The sequence below is a fragment of the Crinia signifera genome, chromosome 8 (genome assembly GCF_055691185.1).
Source record: "Crinia signifera chromosome 8, ASM5569118v1, whole genome shotgun sequence".
In the NCBI taxonomy this organism is placed as follows: Eukaryota; Metazoa; Chordata; class Amphibia; order Anura; family Myobatrachidae; genus Crinia; species Crinia signifera.
This window is the reverse complement of record NC_139224.1, coordinates 157702550-157730153: the sequence shown is the minus strand read 5'-3', so window position 1 is coordinate 157730153 and position 27604 is coordinate 157702550. Positions and strand designations below refer to the sequence as shown.

Sequence of the window (27604 nt, the reverse complement as noted above, 5' to 3'; positions counted from 1 at the left end):
ACTGGGAGGGAGGGCCACTGACGTTATCAGTGTCCCCGATCTCCCCACGGTCATCACAGCGGTGAGTAAGTATTGACTTACATGGTGCTAGACATGCGGGGGAGGGGGGGGGGGGGGGGGAGGGGGATCCATTCGATGGTGAGTGGATTTCTCCCACTTCGCATGGCTGCGATACCATTCGGTCATCACTCAGGCGGGTTGGGGGCTAACTCATCGTAGCCCTGCGATCGTGGTTGATTCGACCCCTTTGTCCTTATGTTTCTATTATAGAGTGGAATGGTCAGCACAAGACTATAGAATTATCCTCTCCATAGCCCAAATCTTGGATCAGTCGCCCCGTCCTCATCTAGGGAAGGTCTGCGTTTTCTACAAAATTATTATTTATCAATATGAGAAATAAAAAAACACAAAACGATTAAATAACTTAAGATTTTAATGTGTTGTGTAAGTTATTTCCTATTTTTTGCCAGACTTTCATTTCGCGGATTTTGTTTTCGGCACCTTTTTTACCTTAGTAATTTTTTGCGGCAGTTTCTGCGATTTCGTTTTTTTCTATTTTTGGTGGCGCTTCCTCGGGTTTCTCGTTCTCCTTCGCACTGGCCAAGGACAGTTTGGCCGACGTTGTTGCAACCTTTTTCTCTTTCTTCTCTGCTTCAGCTTTTTCAGGATTCTCAGTTTTATTTGCTCACTTGTCGTACTATGCTTGCTGTCTGCTTTTGCTTGTTGTTCATTTTTTTCATCCATCATATCCTTGGCTGTTCCTTTCAAAATCCTCGTTTTGGCAAAACTGTCTGTTTTAGTTCCAGCATTTTCTACAGCTTCTTCCTCATCTCTGGCCGCCACCACTGTTGTTTCCTCCTCCGATTCATGTTGTTCCCCATTTCCGTCATCTATCGGCTCCTCGGCTTCAGCTTCCTCGTCTTTGTCAGTTGCATCCTCCATTTCTACAACTTCTGCAAAGGGAGGTGTGATTAAATGTGATACTAAAATATTATATATGTGGAAGCAGTATGGGCTTGATTTGAATGGGTTGCAGGCAGTAGCGGCTCCAGGGGCGGGGCTGCACACAGTTCAAAAGTCAAATAAAGGAGCTACAACAACTGCCAATGAGTCAGTTTGGAATGGCAGTTGGTGTGACTCCCCTATTTGAATTTTGAACTGTAAATGTTGAACTGTGCTGCAACCCCTCCTCTGCAGGTCTTTCTATCCCCACTCACAAAAGTGCAACAATATGTGATCAGCAAAGTCCTGGAGATTATGGGGCTGAATACTCTAGGATGTGTCTGTAATTAAGTTACAGACTCTCTAACACCCCTTTCACATAACAAATGCCGGGTCGCAACCCCGCAATTGTGAGGTGAAGCTCCCCACAGTAATAAGCTGGGTTGCTGAAGTATTCTGGGGGCGAGGGGGGGGGGGGGGGGGGGGGGGGGGGGGGTGTTGGGATGGTCGGAAGAGGACTAGATAGAGCTTGGAGCTGATGCTGTATAGTGTGAACGGGACCAACACACACTGCACAGCAACCTGGGTCTGACCCAGGATTAACCCTTCTTTTAATCCGGGTCGGATTGCTGTACCCAGGATTTTTCAAAAGGCCCTTTCACACCGCACAGAGCCCCGGGACGACCCGGCAACAACCGGAGTCGGACCAGTGTTAATTGTGGATGTGCAAATAGTTTTTCCACCCAGGAAATATAAAGACAAACTATAGGCCACAAAGGACTTTTTTTCTAGCCGTAGGAATCAGGAACAGACCCACCACAGGCTGAAGCATTTACAATGTAAAACTAATGCTGGCCATACACTTATGCGATCGGATTCCATGCAACATCGAAGTGCGATGTCCATCGCATCCGATCACATCTTATGATGCAAAAAGTGCCTTTCAGCACCCAATGTTGCATGACATCTTGCGATGGTACATCGGGGGATGGCAGAGGGCGGCAGAGTAGCGTAGCACTTTGAAGTAGCGCTAGCAGGTGGCGGGGGTCGACGAGGCGGCAACATTTTAAAAAACTGGGCGGTCCGCAACCCGCTAGAGCTCCTTCACAGCACTAAAGTACCCAGAGGGCCACAGGTAGCTGTCCAACTGGCTCCCCAAATCCAGCATCACCAAAAGCGTTCCCTCTGCCCCCACCCGCGGATTGCATTCGAGCAATCGCATGTGGTTAAAAATTCGATTATGCGCAGCACATACTATCTATAGATGCAACATTCGACGGCGGGCCCGCGCATAGCGTTGCCTGGTCCCTAAAATTTGCATACAATTATTCGATGTATCAAACAGATGTGGTCGAAATCGAATGATTGCATGCAATATCGCACAATTGTATGGGCTACGTAAGTCTTTCCTCCATTCTGATGTGCTGAATAAAGGATCTATTGATTTTTACCTGATTTACGGCGTTTAAAGAGTGCTCCTGGGTCACTTTTCAAATCTTTAATCCGAGGTTTAATTTTCTTAATTTTAGACTTTGTCTTTTGTCGGAGGGACTGGAACGCTTCAGGATGTTTCAGACTGATGGGAAAAGATAAATGAGAAGCTAATGGTATGGAAGGCAGCGCATCCAATACATACAGGTAGTTCCTACAAGTTGCAGCCAGTCCAATGTCCACAATAAAATAACATTTAATACACTGGAAATATACTTATGTGCTTAGGGATGAACTCACACAAGGTCAAATTGCATTTAGAATTTATTGCATTAACGGCATTTATTGTATAGAATGTTGCCTATAGCAACCAATCAGATTCTATCTATTATCTTCTAGAACAGTGGTTCTCAACCTCGGTCCTCAGGACCCCCAACAGTGCAGGTTTTCCAGGTCTCCACACAGAGTCACAGGTGACATAATTAGCTCCACCTGTGGATCTTTCAAAATGTGTCAGTGAATAATGAGTGCACCTGTGCACCTGCCGGGGGGCCTGGAAAATGTGCACTGTTGGGGGTCCTGAGTCCGAGGTTGAGAACCCCTGTTCTAGAAGGTGCTAAATAAACAAGAAGTAGAATCTGATTAATTGCTATGGGCAACATCCCATCTTAGTAAATGTACCCCAATGTAAGAGCTCGAAATTCCTTCAATATATAATACATAGATGACGTTGTACTGTGACTTACTAGACATGGAGGAGGATGCAGATTCCAGCCACCAGCACTACGAAGACGCAATACATTCCAGCGGTTATGACCTTTGTCAGAATGGAGCGTTGTGATATCCCTGGTTAATAAATAAAGAACATGATAAACCTTGAGATATGCCGGTGTGGTATAGGCGGCCGATCAGTATACCGACACCGGTATCCCAAACGCCGGTACTCCGTCACGCTGCGGGCTCGGTGGATCACTACACTCGCCACAGGTTCTATTTTCCATCTATGGGGGGGTTGAGGACCCCCCCGAGGGACAATAGCCCCTGTAAGTTGGGATCCCGACTGTCAGGCATTTAGCAGTTTGGATTCCGATGTCGGCACCCAAGATACAGATGGAGCAAGCTACGTTCTATCCCCAGCCCCCACCAGGGGTCGCTCGCGCGCCCCGTGTCACCGTGCTCCGGCACCATCGGCGGTCCTCATCACCGCCCCGACACCCCCCCCCCCCCCGTTGAGGTAATAAACTTTGATGCCTGAACTAAGCTGCAGTGACGTGCTTGCTCCTGGAACCTGAGGGAACTCTGTTTGTATAAGGGGATTTTTGTAAGAACTTACCGTTCAAACCCCTTTCTCTGAGTCCAGTCCGGTGACACAGCTAACCTTGGGATGTAGAGGGGTCCGCCAGGAGCCAGGCACCTATGCTTCAAAACTTTGGGAGCAGGCTCCTCCCTTCTGCATTCCATCATGCCTCAGTTCGACTTCAAAAGCACACTAGGATACATAACTCAGAACAATGCCTGAACATCTTTTATATATATATATATATATATATATATATATATATATATATATATATATATATATATATATGCATATATCTTTTAAGGCAACATAACATTAACCATAACATGGCAACACATGAACGGTACACTTAACTGAGCGTAAGGGAGGGATCGCTGTGTCACCGGACTGGACTCAGAGAAAGGGGTTCGAACGGTAAGTTCTTACAAAAATCCCCTTTTCTCTTTCGTCCAGTCCGGTGACACAGCTAACCTTGGGACGTTCACGAGCCGGTCCTTTGGGAGGGTACGCTCAGACCAGCAGTTTTCATCACTGCCCGTCCGAATGAAGCGTCCTCCGACGCGAACTCATGGAACCTGTAAAATTTGGTAAAGGTATGAACAGAGGACCAGGTGGCAGCCCTACACAACTGCTCCGCCGTAGCCCCATGGCGCACCGCCCAGGAAGAAGCAACCGACCTGGTAGTGTGTGCATTAATACGAGATGGAACAGGTCTACCCGCTTTACAGTAGGCAAAGGCAATGGTAGATCTTAACCAACGTGCGATGGTCTGCTTGGAGGCAGGCCACCCAATCTTATGCACATCATATAGCACCAAGAGCAAATCCGATTTGCGAAAGTCCTTTACCCTCTCAATGTATATCCGCAAGGCGCGGACAACATCCAATCTCTTCATTTTGTCCCTATTTTTAACCCCTTCTGGGGGAACAAAACTGGAAGTACAATATCCTGGTTCAAATGAAAAGACGTCACTACCTTAGGTAGGAATTTTGGAACTGTGCGTAACACAGCCCTGTCATCATGAAAAATTAAAACGGTGACTTACATGACAAAGCACCCAACTCTGACACACGTCTGGCTGATGCAATAGCCAATAAAAAAGTAAGTTTCCATGTCACGTACTTCAATTCCGCAGATCTAAGCGGTTCAAAAGGAGGATTCTGTAGCATGGATAGAACCAAAGATAGATCCCAAGGTGCCACCGGCTGCTTATAAGGTGGTTGAGTCTAGCAACTCCTTGTAAGAACGTCTGAACCTCCGGCAACAAAGCTACCCTTTTTTGAAAAAATATGGATAAGGCCGATAGCTGTACTTTTAACGATTGTAGACTAAGGCCTGAAGAAAAACCATCCAGAATAATAATGTATTATCTATAAATATGCTTTATTAGTTTCCGGTGGGCGGGACATCTAGTATGGCCGCATCTTAACAGGGCTCTGAGAACGACAACAGAAAATCCAAACTCATCCTTGGATATTGACAAAATCTGAAGCAGCAAGCTACATGATAACATAGATCATATCCTTGGAAAGAGATTGATACCTCACTTGCCCGATTTCTATACACAACCACCGGAGTCCGGCCACCTACGTCGATGGCCTGCATGACCGCCTAGCTTTTGGCGCGAAATTCTGGTAAGAGAATATAACTCTCAGAATACCCCCTTATACTGACTCTAACTACATTGGGAACACATCCCCCATCGTCCCGGACCCCCCCAGGGAACTCGGGACTGGACCTACCAGTTATCGGGCGGCGGGCGTCCGTGGAAAGAAGGTGCGACCCTCGGAATCCACCCTCCATTCTGCGCCCTCCTTCAACTACGGGGAAAGGTGGCTGGCGGACCGAGACTGGAGGGATGACTCTCCTGACCTCTTGCCGGTGGAGCCCGTGTCTGTGTTTCCCCGGGCTGCGGATCCTTGCGGGCGAGACACTGTGTTGCTCCTGCCGGCGGCCGCCTTTGGTGAGACGCGCTGCCCTGCGTGCGCCGGCCTGACGGGCGCTGAAGACAACTGCGGAGGAGCCCTCGACTGCTTCGGAGGCTCCTGCCTCCAGGATTAGCTGCCGCCGTCCGGAGCTGTGCCCTCCCTGCTTCCCCATCCGACACAACGAGGACCGGAGCGGAGACCTGAGTGGGGGACCCCCGGAGCGGGAGACCGACGCTGCATTCCCCCCTTATGACTATCTGCTGAGCGGCGGTGAGAGACATCAGCGTCTCCTAAAGGGTACAGCTGAACGCGGGACGCCCCAGGCTGCCGGGGGAGACAGAGATCCTGAGTGCGCCGTGCGGTGGGCACCCTGCTCCCCCCCCCCCCCCCCTTAGAGGTGACAGATCTGACCGAGAGACCGGAGATCGCAGCTGGATTCCCCCCTTGTGACACTGCCGAGCAGGGGTAGGTGACATCGGTGGCTCACTGCGGGGACTGCTGGGCACGGGACACCTGGGATTCCTCCCCCCCCCCTCTGGAAGTAAGCGGGCTAATTAGAGTGCATTAACTGCACAAACTTATCATTGCACCGCAGCCACTACCAAAAGCTTCCCCTTCTTGAACTGAATCCTCATCAAGTTCCCCTTGGGAGACAAGGGAATACCCTTAACAAGTTACTGTGGATCCAACCCCCCCCAACTGTTTTTTACCCCAATCACCTAAACATAACTCCCTCAGGCATCCCCAACACAGTGGAATAATCCCTCAGAATCTTAGGTGAAGCTGAACTGTCCCTGAAGAGATCTCCAAGGACACTCACGCCAGTTACAGGGACTAACGAGATACATAAGGGAGCTGTTCAAGATTTCTTCCCTCCTCACTTCAACACACCGTATGCCCTTTTTGACTTAATTCCTTGTTACTCACTCATCAAAACTTATTCCCATACAGGTGAACCATATCTAAAGGTATTTTGTTATCATAAGCATCCTGATATTTAACAGCACATTATATGATGGTTTAACATAGGTTAAATACTAAAAGGGATCCTATCATCTGCTTTACTTGGGATTTGCTGCCACCTACTGACGCACCCAATTACTACACTTAGATAGGTACAGTGAAAACTGCTAAGAAATTTGTGCTTGACCAGATAGCAGTTGAATTCTCTGATATCTGCTCTACCACACTAACTGACAACTTAAAAAAATAAAATAAAAAAAATTTATATATATATATAAAAAAAAAAAAAAACGAATAAATAAAAAAAAAAAAAAAAAAAAAAACAGAGTAAAAAGCAGAAAAAAAAAAGGAGGAAGGAGAAGAAAAGGAAAAAAAAATATAGATATAACAATAATTATTTGCTCTGTTTATAGCGAAGCAGCTGACACTTGTTGGGAGTTGGGTTGACGTGTTGTTTGAATACTATATTGATGCAAAATAGCAGTCTGTATTACTCTTTTGCTGTAATTGTTGAGCTGCTACCACACCTGCTCTACACACATTATAGACACTTTTAAGCAACGCTTAATATATCGAAAAGATAGAAGTGCTAAAGCTCAAATCTCTTTGATTGCTAATTACTACAACTTGTTATTGACAGGACATACAGTGGGACTGTCACAGAATCCGCTGAATTGTGAATCTCAGTAGACATCAACTAATCACACAAAGGGTTTATCCCTAATACCAGCAGACTAAGATGTAAATAAAAATAGTGCACTAGGACATGCATTGAAGCAAAATCCTTTTCGTGTGAGGGAACAATTCATCAAACCTATTAATAAAAAAAAAAAAAAAAAAAAAAATACGCTACTTACCTTGCAGAGACTCCTACAAACCGCTGATCTTCTAGCTGGGTTTTACTGCACCCTACACGCCACGTGGTGGGCCCGCAGGGCATGGAGAGATTTATTGAGAAGTCTACTCCAGACACGGCCTCACCCTCCACTAACATGGGACGCCAAAAATCACAGAATAACAAGGGAGCTACCAACCCCAAACCTAGTAGCTCAGCAGACCACATGAGCCCCCCTTCACCAACCAGACTCACAGTCATTCCTGTGGAATCTCTCCCATTGGCTGCAATGGCCAAGGAAATGACTAACATAATGATGCCCCTTATCGATAAGCGTCTAGACGACATGAATACAAAATTAGACGCTACCTTAGCAAAAATTGATACACATTCATCCAGGTTACTCACCTTAGAACAACGCACTAGTGATGTGGAAGATGGGATGCAAGCTATACAGCAACAAGGAGCATCCCATGATACCCCTATTAAGGCCTTACAAGAAAAAATTGATGAACTGGAAAATCGCCATAGAAGAAATAATTTGCGCTTTGTGGGGATTCCAGAATCCATTTCCAATCCTCAGCTAATGGATTTCCTTAGCGTGGATCTCCCACAAGCTCTTGGCATAACAGGGGAATTTTCCACCCCACAGATAGAGAGAGCACACAGGTTAGGACCAGAAAACCGTCAGGTGCGAGGCGGCTCTAGACCAGTGATAGCAAAATTTCTGGACTATAGAGCAAAGGAGAAGATCTTGTCCCATTATCGTAGGACTCAATCCCTCACAGTTAACTCTCATAAAATACTGATTTTCCAAGACTTTTCTGTGGCGGTTTCACAGAAGAGAAAAGCCTTTTCGGAAGTATGCAAATACCTCCATGATAATAACAGACGTTTTGCTTTACTGTACCCAGCAAAACTGAGAGTCATTGAGGATGGGCAAATGATTTTCTTTGATGACCCAAACAAGGCAAAGGAAAAACTTATGTCTCACAGATCCCCTCCACGTAATGAGCTAGAATAAATTATATTTAATATACATTCAAAAAAAAAAAAAAAAAAAAACACATTGTGAGTGATTGAGTCCCAAATATCTCTACGTTTATACTAGTTACCATGTGATGATACGCAGATATATATGTGATACCGAACACAAGGTTTAAAAAAAAGATGGACGGATGCGGTATGATATTCTTGTAATTCCAGATGGTTAAATTATACCCAATATAATACACGCTGGTCCACCTCCTGCCATACAGAAGCGGGGACGCAGCCTGGTTGCTGATAGGGATCATTCTCAATCAATAGAAAAATCTTGAGTGATTGAGCCAAGACTGCCCCCACAGTTGATGTACTAATTGTTGTGAGATGATATGCAAATCTACAGGCAGAAATTGATACCTATGTAAACTTTGGTACTTGAACTTTTAACGTTAGTCCACGAAACAATTCACCTCACACTCCATCACTGGGACAACACAGCTAGAATTCTGATAGGAACCTCCCACAACCAATTAATGTATTTTCAGCGACAAATGGCTACGATATCCTCCCACACTACCTAAAGTTCTAACTTAAAACTATGGTATCTAACATATACTTGACACTCAACTAACTGAAAACTACTGTTATACTTAATGTTTTGACAAAATCTAATATGAATGTATGTTTTCCATGCTTCAATGCTGTTCTAAATTTATGTTCAGTCAATATCTCACTTAAGGGTGATGTTGACTATGTTTACAATGAAAGGAAAAGTTGAAAATAGGTGTAGGAAGCGCTATGTATTTATTTTGTTTTTGGTTTTGTGGCTTCTCTCCTCCCCCTTCTCTTTTTGCCCTTCCGAACAGGGAGGCTCCCGAATTCCCTGGCCTCTTGTTGAATCATGCTCGCCATCTGCTCGCTGGGACAGATTGGTGAGTAATCACACAACGCACACATTTTTACAAACTCTGCCCAAGATGGGTATAGGATAAATGTCTATGAGCCATGACAACAATCCATCCTCGCCTGTTTTAGATAATGTAAAATTAGTAACATGGAACGTAGGAGGACTGAACTCGCCCACAAAAAGGAGACGAACTGTTGACCACCTAAAAAGACTTAAAGCTGATGTGATTTTCCTGCAGGAGACACACTGGGTAGAGGGGGAGACTTCATGCTTAAAAGCCCAATGGATAGGTGATTGTTTGACAGCAAACTACTGCAGGAAGGTCAGAGGGGTGGCAGTACTATTTAATAAAAACACACAATATTCAATCCTTCAATACATTGCCGACCCTGAGGGTCGATATTTAATCGTAGATGTTGAAATATGGGGCTTTAGATATACACTGGTGAATATCTATGCACCCAACATAGCACCTCAGGACTTTTTGGGACAGATAATTAATATACTAACACAGCGACAAAATTACCCGCTAATATTGGCGGGGGATTTTAATGCAGTGGAAAATCCTACCCTGGACAAACAACCCGCCCTACCATTTAGGACGTCACCCATATGGCGCCAGTTTCAATCCCTTAAATCCACACTTCACTTAACTGACATCTGGAGACTACTTAATCCAACCGAAAAATCATTCACGTTTTACTCTGCTGTCCATTCATCTTGGTCTCGTATAGACGCACTCTTTATTTCCGAGCTCTTAGTGCCCAGAATCAGTAATACTAATATTCACCCAATTTTAATATCTGATCATGCACCTGTCTCGATTTTAATAACAATAACAAAAAAAAAAATGTAGCCCAGGCGACTGGAGATTTCCAGCATACCTTTACAAATCGGATAAATTCAGGGAATTCCTCTTACACCATTGGATGAATTTTCAGGACGACAATATAGATTCTTGGGACACCCCGACTACTTTTTGGGGGACCTCCAAGGCCGTCCTTAGGGGCCATATTATGGGATACGTGTCTAGACAACGCAAAGAACAAAAGAACACATATGAAAACCTCTCTCGAAACCTAAATATAGCATTGCGCAACTATATAAATAATCAAACACCTGAGAACCAGGAGAATTACCTCCAATCAAAACAACTGCTAGATACCCACCTACTGTCGCAATCAAAAAAAGACCTAATTTTCGCGAAACACAAATACTATAGATGGGGAAATAAAGCAGGAAAATTGTTAGCCAACATGTCGAAACCTAGACACAAAAAACATTATATCACAGCCATAAAACACCCCTCGGATAACTCTATAGTCACAGCCACCGAGGATATTGTAAAAACTTTTGAAACTTATTACACAAACCTATATGCAGAACCCCCATTTGATGCAGAGAAACATTCTGAATTTCTACATAATATTACACTTCCAGAATTGACACTAGACCAAAAAGAAAAACTACGTGGTGAGATAACTGTAACTGAAGTCTTAAATGCTATTAAACAATTACAGCTGGGCAAGTCACCAGGGCCCGATGGCTTGTCCAACGAATATTACAAGATACTTCAACAGCAACTCGCCCCTGCATTAACTGAACTATTTAATGACCTTATTAACAACCACACTCCATTCCCCTACTTCACACAAACATCCACGATCTTAATCCCTAAACCCCATAAGGATTTACAAAAATTAGAATCATATAGACCAATCAGCCTTCTTAACACAGACGTGAAATTATTTACCAAAATCCTTGCTGACCGTCTCCAAAACATTCTACCTGACATTCTTACCCCACACCAACTGGGTTTCGTTAAAGGACGACAGTCGGTGAAAGGAATACGGGCGGCAATTGCGGCAGTGGCAGCTTCCTCACACTCCACTACTAACACTCTTTTAAGCTTAGATACAACCCGTGCCTTCGACACAGTTTTATGGCCCCATTTATTCACAGTTCTCAGAATTAGAGGTTTTGAACCTTTCTTCATCAATTTCATAAGATACATATACACAGCCCCTCGAACTAACCTAATTATTAATGGGAACAAAAGTGCATCAATTCAAATGTACAGAGGCACAAGGCAGGGCTGCCCCTTGTCCCCTCTGCTATTTAACTTGGCCTTGGACCCCCTACTACGGAAACTGGAGACAGATACCAAATTTAAAGGCATCAAAATAGGCAGAAGCTCCATCAAATTAACTGCATTCGCTGATGATATTTTAATATATACAGCTAACCCTAGAGAATCTCTCCCCCATATTTTTAATACTTTAAACCAATTTGCAGAAATATCAGGATTCACAGTCAATAAAACCAAATCGACAGCACTTTATCTTGGTCCTAGACACACGTTCCCCCACAGTTTAACAAATCTAAATATAACTTGGGCAAGGGAACATTTCTTATATCTAGGTGTACACATACCACGCCGATTGACAAATCTTTATGGACTAAATTATACACCTGCGATAAAAAAGATTACAGATGAGCTTGAAGACTGGAAAAACCTGCCCCTATCCTATTTAGGAAGGACAGCCCTAATAAAAATGATATCATTTCCCAGGCTCATGTACTTGATTCAGGCCCTCCCCTTATTTATCACAACAAAAGACTTGCAAAATATCAATAAATTCTTCAGACAATTTATTTGGAAAAAAAAAAGATATAAAATCAGCTTGCTTAAATTACAACAAATTAAGACGAACGGTGGATTAGGCCTTCCAAATGTACAACTATATAACAGAGCATCAATGTTCGGATATTTGTCGGACTGGATACACGATAGCGAAATCTACACCAACACATCACTGGAGCGAGGGTTCCTGGATAATGGGGATTTAATTTCCTTTCTTCATTCACAAGATAGCGAGCTCCCAGACCTGGTAAAGGATAATCCATTGTTATGGAATACAAGAAAAATCTGGCACATTGCCAGAAAACAAGTAGGCGCAAACCCACACAAAACTTTATTTTTACAGTTTCTAAACAATCCAAATTTTCAACATGGTAAAGCCAGATACCCATTTAATATCTGGCGTGCAACAGGCATCACACATATAGGATGCCTGGTGGACAAAAATAGAAATACACCCTTGACATTTGAGCAGGCTCAAGATAAGTACGCTGTCATATCAGGTTTCCCTCTGGCCTTCCTGCAAGCAAAACACTATATCTCGGCAGTAGTCAACTCTTTCTCAGAGAAAGATTGGAACAACCAAATTGATTCATTATTAGCAAAGCCACCAATCATCAAAAAAGCCATTTCATACTATTACAATTGCTTCAGAACTAATTTGAACCATGAGACCGCTGATAGCGGTATGATTCATTGGATTAAAAACTTCCCTAATTTGACGGTTGAAGACCTCTTACGAGCTTATAATGTCTCCTGTGGGTTAATCACCTCATCTATGTATAGAGAGATGTTTCTCAACGTCCTGCATAGAACCTACCTATCACCTCACCGAAGCTTCCTACTGGGAAGATCTACATCACATGCGTGCTATAGATGCGGTGAAAGCTCGGCAGATTTGTACCACTGTTTATGGTCATGCCCGGTGGTCAGGGGCTTCTGGCTCCAGATAAAACATTACGCTGAAACCCACTTAGTCAGTCATCTACCCTTCAATGCTGCTTGGGCAATTTTCGGAATTATCCCTGCAGGAGTTAAGGTTACAAAGGGATGTAAACGCCTATTAACAGCCTTAAGCGCGGCTGCAAAAAAAACCATTCTCCATGAATGGATATCTACTACAATACCATCCCTATCTTTGTTTAAATCCAAACTTTTCAATTTATTTCGTATGGACTGGGTGGAGGTTTCTCTGGAGAAAGAAGCAAAGGTGGAAAAGTTCTTTTCCATGTGGGAAACCTATATCGAAACCCTTTCCCTAGACATGAGAAACCAGGTCCATTCAGGTCTCAAGAACACATCATGGTACCTTTTGCGACTAATGGGTGGGGACCCACCTGTAACATTAGACAACAACAACTTATAGACGCACTGTCCTTGGGCGGGATGGGGCTGGGGGGGGAGGGAGCCACAAGTTTTTATTTCCTTTTTTTTTTTTTTCTACTCTTGGTTTTTATTTAATTATTATTTAATTCTCCGCTAATTTTTGTATTGGTTTACTATACTCTCTGACAAAAGAATCAGTTAAGAAAACCTGCAATAAATAAATAAAAGGATGCATGCTGGAAACTGTTAGTACCTCACGACAATGTATAAAGATCTTCTCAAAAGTAAGAAAACGCCCGATGTACTCCACATTATTCGTGACCCTCGAATTTGTTTTATATTCTATCACTTCTAACAAATGAACTTGCTGACAAAAATATGCATGCTAGATATCACCAATATCTTCTGAAAATATATATGTCTACAACACACTTTTAATTTGCAGGAAAATTTCCAATGTATTCCACATTATTCCTCTTACTCTTGAAATTGATTGTGTTTTCTTCTGTATGTTTTTTATATGGTGCTTCAATAAAGAAAGATTTAAAAAAAAAAAATATGCTTTATTAATCCTACTGAGTAGTCAATCAGTCCAATAGCAGGAGTGTATTTATATGTGTATAGATCTCCACTGTGCAGACTGAGCGGTACCGATCTATAGTGCAAGTTCATTAGTTTGAACTTGGGAAATTTCCCTTGATAATAGCACTAGACATACCACTAGGTGTCAGTAGAACACTAGTGAGGAATCATTACTTACAGCTCAGTAATATATTCTGCAACAGTGTAACTATCACACCTCTGGGCAGCATGCCAGATTATTTGGCAATATAGAAAGTGTATCCAATCTCTTAATAGCAATTGTATGAGGGAGCTCTGAATACAGCTAGACCCGTTTTTTTTAAACGGGTCTTTAAACGGGTAAGAGCCATAAGACTCTTTCCCACTGCAGCTTTTAAACGGTAAATTACCGTTTAAAAGCTGTTTTTGTCACATTCACACTTACCCGTTTAAAAACCCGTTTAAGCAGTGTAAAGATAGGGGGGGGGGGAATTTAAAAAAAAAAAACGGCGTGGGGTCCCCCCCACTGCCGTAACCAGCACCAGGCTGAAAGAGCCGGGGCTGGTAATAAAAAATCAGGAAACCCGACAAATAGGGGTTCCCTGATTTTTTACAACCAGCCCCAGGCTCCAGGTCCGGGGCTGGTTCCCAAAATACGGGGGACAAAATGACTAGGGGTCCCCCGTATTTTAAGAACCAGCCCCAGGCACAACCAGCCAGCAGGGTAATGCCACAGCCGGGGGACACTTATGATATAAGTTCCCGCGGCCAAAGCATTAACCCTACCGACCAGTCAGCCTGGCCAGGGGCCCTGGGGGAGTGGGGACCCCCCCAATAAAGGGGTCCCCCCCCTCCAGGACTTACCTGACCAGGCTGAAGCCTGGTGCTGTCCCCGGTGACCCTGGAGCGGTGGTCACCGGGCTGATGGTATTGTGTAAAAAATAGAATAAAAACCATTGTCTTTTACTGGTGAACTATGAGTCCCAGCAAGCCTCCCCCGCAAGCTGGGACTTGGAGAACCACAAGTCCCAGCCTGCGGGGCATTAAAGGGCCCGCTGGGTCTTGTAGTTCCACAGTAAAAGAAAGAGTTAAATAAACACACTGACACACGTGAAAAATAAAAGTTTAATACATACATAACACATACATACTGATACTTACCTATCTTGAGCCCGTAGGTAGCCCTGGTCCTGATGTCCTGGTCCGTGTCGGCGTCTGTATCCAGTCGGCATCCCTGTCGGCGACGGCGTCGGCGGTCCGGAGTCCGAAGAAATCCATTTGGGAAGCTGTGGAAGGAAATCCTACTCACCTGTCCCAGCGCGACGTAGTCCAGGTAAGGTCTTTGCAAAAAAAACAAACCGACACCCGAACCAGACCGGACTGACGGAGACACACGGTGTGTTTACATCGTGCGGCTCCGCCCCCGAATGCCGCTATTGGCCGCCTTGCGGCCTAGCGGCCAATCAGGAGCCGCTAGGCCGCAAGGCGGCCAATAGCGGCATTCGGGAGGCGGAGCCGCACAATGTAAACAAACACACGTGTGTCTCCGTCAGTCCGGTCTGGTTCGGGTGTCGGTTTGTTTTTTTTGCAAAGACCTTACCTGGACTACGTCGCGCTGGGACAGGTGAGTAGGATTTCCTTCCACAGCTTCCCAAATGGATTTCTTCGGACTCCGGACCGCCGTCGCCGACAGGGATGCCGACTGGATACAGACGCCGACACGGACCAGGACATCAGGACCAGGGCTACCTACGGGCTCAAGATAGGTAAGTATCAGTATGTATGTGTTATGTATGTATTAAACTTTTATTTTTCACGTGTGTCAGTGTGTTTATTTAACTCTTTCTTTTACTGTGGAACTACAAGACCCAGCGGGCCCTTTAATGCCCCGCAGGCTGGGACTTGTGGTTCTCCAAGTCCCAGCTTGCGGGGGAGGCTTGCTGGGACTCATAGTTCACCAGTAAAAGACAATGGTTTTTATTCTATTTTTTACACAATACCATCAGCCCGGTGACCACCGCTCCAGGGTCACCGGGGACAGCACCAGGCTTCAGCCTGGTCAGGTAAGTCCTGGAGGGGGGGGACCCCTTTATTGGGGGGGTCCCCACTCCCCCAGGGCCCCTGGCCAGGCTGACTGGTCGGTAGGGTTAATGCTTTGGCCGCGGGAACTTATATCATAAGTGTCCCCCGGCTGTGGCATTACCCTGCTGGCTGGTTGTGCCTGGGGCTGGTTCTTAAAATACGGGGGACCCCTAGTCATTTTGTCCCCCGTATTTTGGGAACCAGCCCCGGACCTGGAGCCTGGGGCTGGTTGTAAAAAATCAGGGAACCCCTATTTGTCGGGTTTCCTGATTTTTTATTACCAGCCCCGGCTCCTTCAGCCTGGTGCTGGTTTCGGCAGTGGGGGGGGACCCCATGCCGGTTTTTTTTTTAACGGGTAAAGGGCTACCCCTTTCCCACTGCCGAAAAAACGGCTATAACACGGTAAAAACACTGCTTTTTACACGGGTAACAAAAACCGGTATTTGTTACCCGTGTAAAGCAACCTGGAGCTTTCCCACTGCAGCTCTAGCCGTTTAAAAAGGCTAAAAAAACGGCATTTACACGTGTAAAGCCTGCAGTGGGAAAGGGGTATTAGACTAGCTAGCTGTCAAGTGCATTTACAACACATAATCCAACTCGGCAATATTGTACACACCTTTGTAAACACCTGTTATATATACCCATAACACAAAACCATATACAACCAGTCAATCAATTGACCAATTTAAATGGCAAACTGTGTAAAAAAACACTAAATAAGCCAACGTATACCTACACTTTGGACACAGGATCATAAAGTTCTATAAATATACATCTATATGTCCAAATTAACCTGTATGGCGAAATTTGTATTATTATAAAACACTAAATAAGCCATCATAGGACTTTCTCATTTTTTGACTGTAAATTTCGACCGACAAGGCCTAATGTGTACACAACACTGAATAAGCCTAAGACGAACTACAAATGAATTGTATAAGTACAATGGAGTGCATAGGCTATTAAAAAAGCCAATATAACAAAAGGTGTAAGGGGTGTACATAAGCCCATATAAAATTGCAGAGCTACAGAAAAGGTTAACCACCTTTCCATCACTGTACCTATAATTTATATTTGATACAGGTGGCATATGCTAGTTCTCGTGAAATTGGAGAATTGCATATGTACCAAAGTGAACCATTCCCTCATCACCATTTGAGAATTAAGGATATTATCATCCCCCAATATATTGCCCGAGAAGGCAAACTGGGAATAAGAGTGTACCAATATACAACAAAATCATATGAACCCACAAATATAGAGGGTCATATAAGCCTACACTAACCCCAAGAGATATACCCTGCCAATATATATCAAAAATAGCCAATACAGGCATAATTATATTGATATATCTACAGAACAATCCTAGAGACTGAGGACACAATCCCAGTGTCTCATTGATACTACTCAGCCCAGCCCCCCCTGCCTACAATTTTTAATTTATTTCACATTATACTTTCTAATCTTTTTCACCTCAATGTATAAATGTATGTTGTAAGTCCGTATACATTTTAACCTCTTGTATTTCGCATTTATTGGTGGTGTATCCCATATCCGGATATTAATAAAGATTATAGGGGATACTCCACTTTTTGAGAATCCACTCCCATAAACCACCCCCAATAATTGGTGGTTTATATTAACTATTTTTTGGTGTGCATCCAAGGAACTAGCTTTCCCGTCTCTTTTCTTCTTGTTCTGAAAAACCATCCTGCAAGAAATTCAAAAGTCTAGACAAATTGAATCTGGAGGTGTGCAGCTTCTGTCTCTCACACCATCTAATGTAGATTTTCCAGACCCTATGGTAGTTAGCCGCAGACACTGGCTTGCGGGCCCTCAACATGGTCTGTATAACCTCATCAGAAAACCCCTTTTTCTTCAATAAGGCGGTTTCATAAGCCACGCCGTCAAACTTAGACGAGCTGGGTCCTCGTGAAGGAACGGGCCTTGTAACAACAGGTCCTGCCATAGAGGTAGTTTCCAGGACTCCTTCGACAACCTCAGTACAGTGGAGTACCAAGACCTCCTGGGCCAGTTTGGAGCAATCAGAATTGCTCGTACCTTTTGGTCCCTTATCTTCCTCAAGACTCTCGGCAACATGGGCAAAGGTGGAAAGATGTACACCATCTGGAACTCCCACGGAACTGTCATGGCGTCCACCGCCCAAGCAGTCGGATCCCTTACTCGGGAGCAAAACGTCTGAACCTGACGGTTCGATCTCGTTGCCATAAGGTCTATGTCTGGGAGACCCCAACGACTGACAATCTCCTGAAAGACTTCCCGATGGAGAGACCACTCTCCCTCCTGTAGGGATTCTCTGCTGAGGTAATCCGCCTCCACATTTTTGACTCCCGGTATAAAAATGGCCGATAATGCTGGAACATTGATCTCCGCCCAGCTGAAGATCTTGGATACCTCGGCCATCGCCATCTTGCTGCGAGTCCCGCCTTGATGGTTCAAATAGGCCACCGTCGTGGCATTGTCCGACTGAATTTTCAGTGGAGACCCTCTGAGATACGTCTCCGCCTGTAGTAAGGCATTCAGTACTGCCCTCAGTTCTAGGATGTTTATGGGCAATTTTGTCTCCTCTACTGACCAAAGTCCTTGTAGTCTTAGATGAAGGGTCACTGCCCCCCAGCCCTTCAGACTGGCGTCGGTCGTTATGACCCGCCAATCCCAAGACCCGAGAGATTTTCCCATTTGTAAATTCTCCACATCTGTCCACCACAAGAGAGACCTCCTGGACTCCGTGAACAGGTAAAGAATCTCCAATTTCATCCTTTTGGCATCTCCTGACCAACAAGCCAGGATGTTCCATTGAAAAATTCTGGAGTGGAACCTGGCGAACTGCAAGGTTTCGAAGGTTGCCACCATCTTCCCTAGTAGTCTGACTCCCTGCCACACTGATGGTGTCGGGGCTTGGAGAATTTCCAAAACCATCAGCCGAATTTCCAGCGCTTTGGATTCTGGGAGAAACACCCTGTGAAGATGTTTGTCTATGATCACCCCCAAAAATTTCAGATTTTGCGTCGGTGTCAAGTGGGACTTGGGTAGATTTAAAATCCAACCCTGATCTCTTAAAAACTGTGTCGCCCTCTCCAGGTGGACCTTCAACTTCTCTGCCGATTCCGCTTTGAAAAGCAGATCGTCCAGGTAAGGGATAACAGTTATCCCCCCCAACCTGAGAGCTGCCGCCATAATGGACATCACTTTGGTGAATACTCTCGGAGCCGTGGCTAGTCCAAAGGGGAGTGCCTGGAATTGCCAATGCTTCTCTCCTATTGCAAATCTTAGCAAAGACTGGAATTCCCTGTGAATGGGAACATGGAGATAGGCATCTTGAATGTCTACTGATGCTAAAAACTCCCCTGGTTCTATACTCAGCAGCACTGACCGTAGAGATTCCATGCGAAAGTGATCCACCCAGAGATGAGCATTCAAAGATTTTAAGTTTAGAATGGGCCTGAAAGACCCGTCTGGCTTGGGAACCAAAAAGAGTATTGAATAAAACCCTTTTCTTCTCTCCCCTAGGGGCACTGGAATAACTACCCCCTTCTCCTCTAGAGATATGGCTGCTGCCAAAAGAGAAGCTCTGAGGGAGGCTGTCTTTGGTAAGGGCGTTGGAAGGAATCTGTGAGGGGGCGGACCTCTCAGTTTCATCTGATATCCTTCTGAAACAATTGAAAGTACCCACGGATCGTCCGTGACTACCTTCCAACTGTCCTGAAACTGTAGGAGCCGACCCCCTACCCTGATTCCAGAACAGGGAGTCTCCGCCCCGTCATGCCGAGGGTTTGTCCTCCCCCTTGGCAACGTGCTTCTTATTAAAGGCGCCAAACCTGGACTTGGAAGCCCTACCTCTGCCGGCTTGAAATCTTCCCCGGCCTGACTGACCTCTGCCAGATGCTCCCCCCCTAAAGGAGGGACGAAAGGACTGCTTGAACACTCCAAACTTCGACCCAGTAGACTTTGAAGTAGTAGGAAGAAAGGTGCTCTTACCACCCGTTGCCTGTTTGATTATCTCATCCAATTCAGAACCAAACAACAACTCCCCTTTAAAGGGAATATTCTCTAAGGACTTCTTGGACTCACTATCTGCGTCCCAAGCTTTTAACCAGAGAGCCCTTCTGGCCGTGACAGACGTGACCGAGACTTTTGACGCCATCTTGGCGCCCTCCTCACTGGCCTCACCAATGTACTCTGCGGCACACTTTAACTTTTCAACCATGGCCAAAGCTTCAGCATCATGCTGCAGATGACTCTCCAATGACTCAGTCCACTTGATCATGGCCTTAGCCACCCAAGCCGAGGCAATGATGGGCCTCGTAGTGAAACCCACTCCCTCAAAAACTGCCTTTAAACAGCCTTCTACCTTTTTGTCTACCGGGTCTTTAAAAGCCGCGCCACCCTGCACTGGAAGTGCCGTGGCTTTTGACAATCTGGACACGGAGGAGTCCACCAACGGAACTTTCTCCCATACCTTAACATGATTCTCCGGCATGGGATACATGTTTGCATATTTTTTTGCCATCAATAGCCTCTTGTCCGGGGCCTTGCCAGCCTCACCCAGCAGAGCCACCATGCCCTCATCTGATGGGAAAGAAACTGGTTCCTTTTTACTCCGCTTAAACACACACTGTGTAGAGGATTTTTCCTCTACAGGTAAATCCAATGCCTGTTTGACGGCCCAAATGAGGTCCTCAATACCAGAGGCTGAGAAATCTGCTTCCTCCCCCTGTGACCAAGTTAAATACTCTTCCTCCACATCATCATCAGCATATACTGGAGGAACCACTGGGGACCCCTGCCGTAGCATAAATTCATCAGAAACCTTCGTGAATTGCTCCAAAAGGGAAGACATTTTATGCACCCCCTGAGCAGTATCCTGCATAGTCTGCAGCAATATGGGGTCTCCCTGTGAAAGGGGAAGAGATCCCTGAGATGAGGGAATAGGACCTGGTGATCCTACCAACGATCCCCTTTTTTTCTGTTTATTGCTTGGGATTGACACCCCAATTCGGAGACCGCTGCTCAGGCCCAACAACTCCTCCCAGGCGCACTCTTAGGTCGCATCTGTGACCTAACCTGTTTCACAACGATCCCCTCTGCCTGTTTAAAGCCTCTGCCAAAGCTTTTACAGACTGTCCCAAAGCCACAGCCCAGGCCGGCTCAGCCTCCCTGGGACTTGTGGTGCGAGTTCCACAGGGGACAGCTTCACAGGAAGGGCACAATTCCCCCTGGTCCAACTGTTCAACCGACATATTTACATTACATTTCTTGCAATGATAAAACATCTCAAGCGCTCCCTCCCCAGCAACAGAACTGCACTCGTCTGCCATGATAATATCAAGTATTAAACACTGCACAACGTTCAGGCAAAGTCACAGAGCAATGCACCAAGTGTACTTATCTGTGTTCCTGTTGCTAGCGATACAGTGGAGGAAGCGTTCTCCAGAGAGACTTCTGAGCAGGCTCTGTCTTTCTCAGCTCCGCAGCAAGCACAGAGTAATGGCGCCAGAAACGAGTGGAAGAGTCCAATCTTCCTAACAGTGAGGGAAGTCGCGCTTTTGGCGCCAAATCCCCTTCAGGCGCACCCACCGTGTCTCTCTATCATCTCCAGTAACTCCCCCTCTAGGGATCACTTGGAGTTGCCCAGAAACGCTGGGCGTCCTGTAAGGAGCTTCAACTCCCCTGGGGGATTTCAGCTCCCAAACCTTCCCCAAGATCCCCTTCTAGCAAGGCGCTGGATGGGGTCCCCCGTGGCCCAGGACCAGTCTCCGTCTGAGCGGAGCTCAGCGCTGTGCAGAGCGCACATTCTCCCTGAATGTACCTCTCTGCACACAGGACACTGACAGGACGCGCTTCTGTCTGTGTCCTGCTGCGCTCTCAGCATGTAATGACTTCCACAGAAGTCCTATGCTGGCAAAACCTGCACTATAAGTTAAGAAAATAATAAAAACCTAACTAAAAACCAAAGAATAAAAGTGTGGCTGCGCGCAGCCACTCAGCATTGCACCCACTCCTGTGGGCACCTAAACGAAACTGAGGCATGATGGGATGCAGAAGGGAGGAGCCTGCTCCCAAAGTTTTGAAGCATAGGTGCCTGGCTCCTGGCGTAACCCTCTACATCCCAAGGTTAGCTGTGTCACCGGACTGGACGAAAGAGAAATATAATATGGTACGTGGCACTCAACCAAAAAAACAAGCGCAGGCCCAATGTGTTGCCAACGTTTCAATGCAGTTTATTGCATTTTCGTCAGGGTGACACAACTCACCTATATCCCCTTCATACATGTCCGTATCCTCTCCCGTTGTCGGACGAAGTGCGCCAGACGCTGACGTCATCCGCCCACTCAGGGGGAGGACCCGGAGTGTACCTGAAGAAGCCACGTGATAAAACAAACAAATTAAAACAGTGCATATTGGTAACCTAGCAACTGTGCATGCATATACATCGGATAGGAACATTGTCATAATACAGCATCCAACAAATATCGGTGAATAGAGATACAGGAAAATATCAAATATCGGTACTTGTGTAGTTTCACGGCAGCACTGGGATCGCATCACATGCAATAGCGTGCAATGCAATGGTACTTGTATAGTTTCATGGCGCCGCTGCCCGCGGATCACATCGCACGCGTTTGGATTGCATGCGATTTAGCACACCCCACTATTACTTAGCACACCCCCACTATCCACATCACCCCTAAGCATGGCGAGAGGAATTGGTACACATCCTCCCGACCTGTTCATACCCCCACTATCCACATCAGCATGGAGTTGATTTTATAAACTGTGGCGAGCCCAGCCCAACGCATGGCGAGCGTGAGCCCGCGGAGGTCTGCGTAAAACGAGCCTGTAAAACGAGCCTGCTAGGAGATGCGGATTACTTGACGTGTATTCCGCGTCTGCTCGCTGCGCTCGTCACACTTTATAAAATCAACTCCATGCCGATGTGGATAGTGGGGATATGAACAGGTCGGGAGGACGCGTACCGATGCGCTCGCCACGCTTCGGGGTGATGTGGATAGTGGGGGTGTGCTAAACGTGGATAGTGGGGGGGTGCTAAATCGCATTGCACGTGATAAAATCGCATGCAATTTGCGTGCGATGCGATCCGCGGGCAGGGGCACCGTGAAACTATACAAGTACCATCGCATTGCATGCAAATTGCATGCAATGCGGTCCCAGTGCCGCCGTGAAACTACACAAGTACACCGAGATTTTCATTTAGACCTCTTGGTGCCAGCATACAGTCAGTATCTAGTCTGAAAATCCACCTGCTTCCTGCTTGTAGGAGCCGTAGACCTCTGACCTACACAGCATAGACCAGCCAGTAGGAGATGCTGCGTGGTCTATGCTGTGCCTTTTTATGTGCAATGCTGCAATTGTGAGAAACTCCTGACGATGGCCCCGAGAAGACAGAAACGTTGAGTACTATTACATTATTATCGTGATGCGTATTTAAGTGGCTTTTTAAGTGCAAACTGGTGAGTGCTTCCTGATTACTTCTCTCTCTCTCTCTAAAGATATATATCAGGGCTCGACAAACCCCGGGGGCCAGGTCACCACGGCGACCAGATTTTCTTGGGGAGGAAGCAGAATCTTGTCATCGCCGGGTGCATTTGCTCTAGCCATCAATCTACCTGGTTGTATGAGACGGAGCTAATTCCAATGTCCATCCCTAAAGAGCTGGCCTGCTGCGGCACCGGGAGCCAATCGCAGTTTGCGGTTCAGCAGCCAATCAGGAGCGGCAGCTCCTGATTGTCTGTCAGACCGCCGTGAGCTCTGGTCTGGCGCAAGTTTCGAAATAGCCATGTCGGCAGGTGGGGTAACTAATGTTGTAGCCTGCCCCAGCGTTTGCCCCTCGTGCCTGCCCCAGCAGCCCTGCCGCGGACACAGGTTCCCCCAGTGCCGCGGACACAGGCTCCCCCAGTGCCGCGGACACAGGCTCCCCCAGTGCCGTAAAGTATTGTGTGGTGTCATAGGTATTACGGTGTGTGGCTTAATATGTCATAGGTATTATAGCATGTAGTGTAATACGTAATGGGTGTGACATGTGTAATAGGCATTACAGTGTAAATTTTGGGTGTACGGCTTTGGCACACACTGTCCCTATTTTTAGTTTGTCTGGCTCCTTTTTCATCTTGGCTCCTAGTTTTCAAAGAAATTTGTCAAGCCCTGATATATCACTGCATTTAATTTTTACATTTTCTGTCCTTTAATTGAATAGCAAAACCCCGCAGCTGTGTGAAAAAGCATGTAGGTTTTTTTTTTTATTTCTCACCCTCTACTTATTTCCCTGCAGAGCCTTTATGGTGCCCACACACAGTGTGATTCTCGGATGCCTTTTGAATTTATATTTCAAAACACATGGCGTGTAGTTGTGGCTTGAGCTGCGATGCGCACTCCCGTGTAGTTCATATTGCCAGTATAATAGATCGCATCCCATCTAGTTCAAATTGAACGCTGTTGTAGGGTATCGCATGCGATTTGAACTAGATGCGATCTAGTACTAAAAGCACATAGCACTGCGTGAGGGCACCTTTACAAATAAACAGAAATATAAACCCAGGTGTCGATTGATGAAGAAACCAAACCAGAATTACTGCCCAGGGCCACCGACAGCTCTGCTGGGCCCTTCTACTAAGAGGGGGAGATATTTGTAAACTATAAAAAATAAAAGTGGCTGAACAACACACAGGGGGGGTTGCCACTCTCCCCGGCATACAGCTTGTGTCCCGTGTGCTGGGAACAGAGGCCGCTGAAATACCTGTCAGTCCTCTCGCCATGCACAGCACGCGGCTGGGGGTGCGCATGCTCCTCGCTCACCATCCTTTTGGCACCACTGTTGCTGCCCCGTCATGCCCAGATTTTCTGAGTGGCCCAGATACAAGGCCTCACTTTTTGCATCATGATTATTATAAAAAACTAGATACAGTATCTTTTGCCTGAAAAATGATGTATTATTTACCTGTGCTATGTACAACCTAACATATACAGAGGAGATGCAGTGTTATGTGCTACCAGGAGGAACTAGTGGGAAATGTATGAAACCTTTGAAAGAGATTAAGTGAAGGAGTTGCCCATAGCAAACAATCTCTTAAGCTGTGTACACACGGGGGCGATATGGGCTGAAATCGCTGGGAATATGGTCGCTGAGTGTGATTGGAGTGTGCACCAGTGATAAATAGCCGGGTGCGCGCTCCCGTTTTCAGCCCTTGAAGGGTCGCTGGTCGGAGGAGCATGCTCCTCCGACCAGTGACATCCCCTGCCTCTTCACCCAGCAGTGTTTAAATTTTCATCTGCGACCATCTCTGGTCGCAGATGAAAACGGGACACGGGGCAATATGATTGCTGGCAATATATTGCTAGCAATATATTGCCAGCGATCATATTGCCCTGTGTGTGTACGCACCTTTACCCAATTAAAAGCTTCTAAACAATTAGCTTCCAATGGGGCCTACACACGTAGCGATGTGTAGGGGTACAGCGGGTGGCGCCACTAGCTACATCCACTGATTAATCTGCATGTACAGACGACTGAGGAATTGTCTAGTGTGTGCCCGACATAACTGTCACGCTAGGTATCTGATAGCCTTGTGGTTAACACTATGTGAATCCACCCTCCGGCCCCCTCCCCCTACTCTTACCACATCTTCGCTACCATTATCATGCGCAATATCCGCTATGTAAGAGCGGCTCCTAGTGGCCGCCATGAGGTCACATTTACTAAAAGCCTGTGAGCACTGACTGTTTTATAAACCGCCCCCATGATCAGTCTGCCCAGGGAAGGTTACACAGACTCACCATTGGCTTCACTAGCAGATTTGTTCCCTTCTGGGTCGGTGATGTTTTTACCTGCAAATAAATTATATTGGATTTAATCACTATTAAGCACATAAAAAGCCCATACATGCAGTGTATATACAACATTGCCTATATATATATAAAACATAAAACATGTTTTTTTTTTAAAGTTAACACATTGACCCTTATTCAGATCTGATCGGAGTACAAATTTGTTTGGAAAATGGGCAAAACCATGTGCACTGCAGGTGGGGGAGATGTAACATGTGCAGAGAGAGTTACATTTGGGTGGGGTGTGTTGAAGATGAAATCTAAATTGCAGTGTAAAAATAATGCAGCCAGTATTTACTCTGCACAGAAGCAAAATAACTCACACAAATCTAACTCTCTGCACATGTTACATCTGCCCCACCTGCAATACACATGGTTTTGCCCATTTTCCAAACAAATTTGTCCTGCGATCGGATATGAATAAAGGCCATTGTGTTTCCCCCTCTTTATTTTACTGCACTATGGGCCTAATTCATGTTGGTATGCCATGGGTGATTATCACAAAATTGGGTGATGACTGGCATTCTGCCCATGTGCTGCTGTGACCTCTCTGGCAATGAGGATTTCATGTATCAAAGCTCGGTATAGCACCAACCAATCAGCTCCTAGCTGTCATTTATTAAACACAGCTTGTAAAACCACTTTCAGGTCACATGCGTGATTAGGACGCAGGTCCATCCCAGGAGTGGCCCAGCATTTGTGGCCTGAAAGCTCTGTGTCCGACCTGGACGGTGACGTCACACGCATCATTGAGGGTAGGGATGGCCATCGACCATCCATGATTCAAAATCATTGATGGTTTATGGCCAATGTAGACGTTTTGTTGTCCATGGGGAGAAGCAGATGGTTTCCCACCATCGATGTCAAGCTTAAACGAAAAGTTTTGTTTTTCTTTTTCCCCAAGGGGCTGGGACACGGAGCATAGCTCCGCGCAGACACCCGTGAAACACCACCCCGTGTTTTGATTGGCCCACAGGCCAATCACTCAAAAAAAACCATGAATGATCATCTATATATAAAAACATCGATGGTCATCCCTAATCAGGGGGTGGGGGGCAGAGGAGGCAGCGCTTGGAGCTGACAGCGCTGCTTTCTCCGTACTGTGAACGGACCAGGGTTACAAGTTCATACTGCACCTCGACCCGGGTCATAGCCGTGTTCAACCCTGATCGTGACCAGGGTTGAACTCCGGGTTGCTCAACCCAGGGTGGCCCTTTCACACCACACCTCCACCCCAATTGGTGACGTAAGGACCAGGCAATAACTCTGGTTGAGAGTGTGGTCTGAAAGGGGTATAACATGGCAGTTAGGTTTCTCTCACCAAGCTTTGATGCGCATAATTCAATGCAGAGGTAGAATTATCAGAACAGACATCGCGGTGGAACTTTGATAAATAGGCTTCCTCATACAGCAATGACACTGAACACCACAAATAACAGGTCTGGCGGCTATAGGGCCTTTTGCACCTTGCTAAATAGCCCCCTAATCCTAAATGACACTGGTTGCATGCGGTATAAGTGACGCCTCCGTTACCTTTTGTGGCATTACTCGGTGTATTCAGTAAAAGGACGGCGATAACGAATATAATTATATCCATTATATGTCTAATCCCGGATGTGCAGGCACGTCACCCTCCTCAGCTCCTCTCCCATCGTGCTCTGTCCAGTAAGCAGCAAGACCGTTTCTACAGGCAACCGCACGGGGGGCGCCTCGCCTGCCACCACGTGACTGCCAGTGCAGCAGCTCACTCACCCCCGCCCGCCCGTGCCGCTGAGCAGCAGAGCCGGCGCCGTGCCGAAGTTACGCTCTCCCCGCTCTGCCGGCTAGCTGCCGCCTGCTG

The 27604-nt window shown here is 46.1% G+C and overlaps 1 protein-coding gene across 2 annotated transcripts; it reads right to left on the bottom strand.

Annotated features, from left to right (window-relative positions):
- Positions 1-415: 415 nt before the first annotated feature.
- LOC146026665 (uncharacterized) lies at positions 416-27604 on the bottom strand. Of its 2 annotated transcripts, XM_083157499.1 has the most exons (6): positions 27298-27604; positions 25714-25764; positions 22176-22277; positions 3120-3219; positions 2394-2518; positions 416-953 (listed from the first exon to the last, which is right to left on the bottom strand). In XM_083157499.1, the coding sequence occupies exons 1-6, from the start codon at positions 27359-27361 to the stop codon at positions 553-555; spliced, it is 843 nt and encodes a 280-aa protein (XP_083013625.1). In that variant the 5' UTR covers positions 27362-27604; the 3' UTR covers positions 416-552. The 2 variants fall into 2 exon arrangements, with proteins under 2 accessions (XP_083013625.1, XP_083013626.1); XM_083157500.1 differs by lacking the exon at positions 22176-22277 and having other exon boundaries at positions 27298-27602.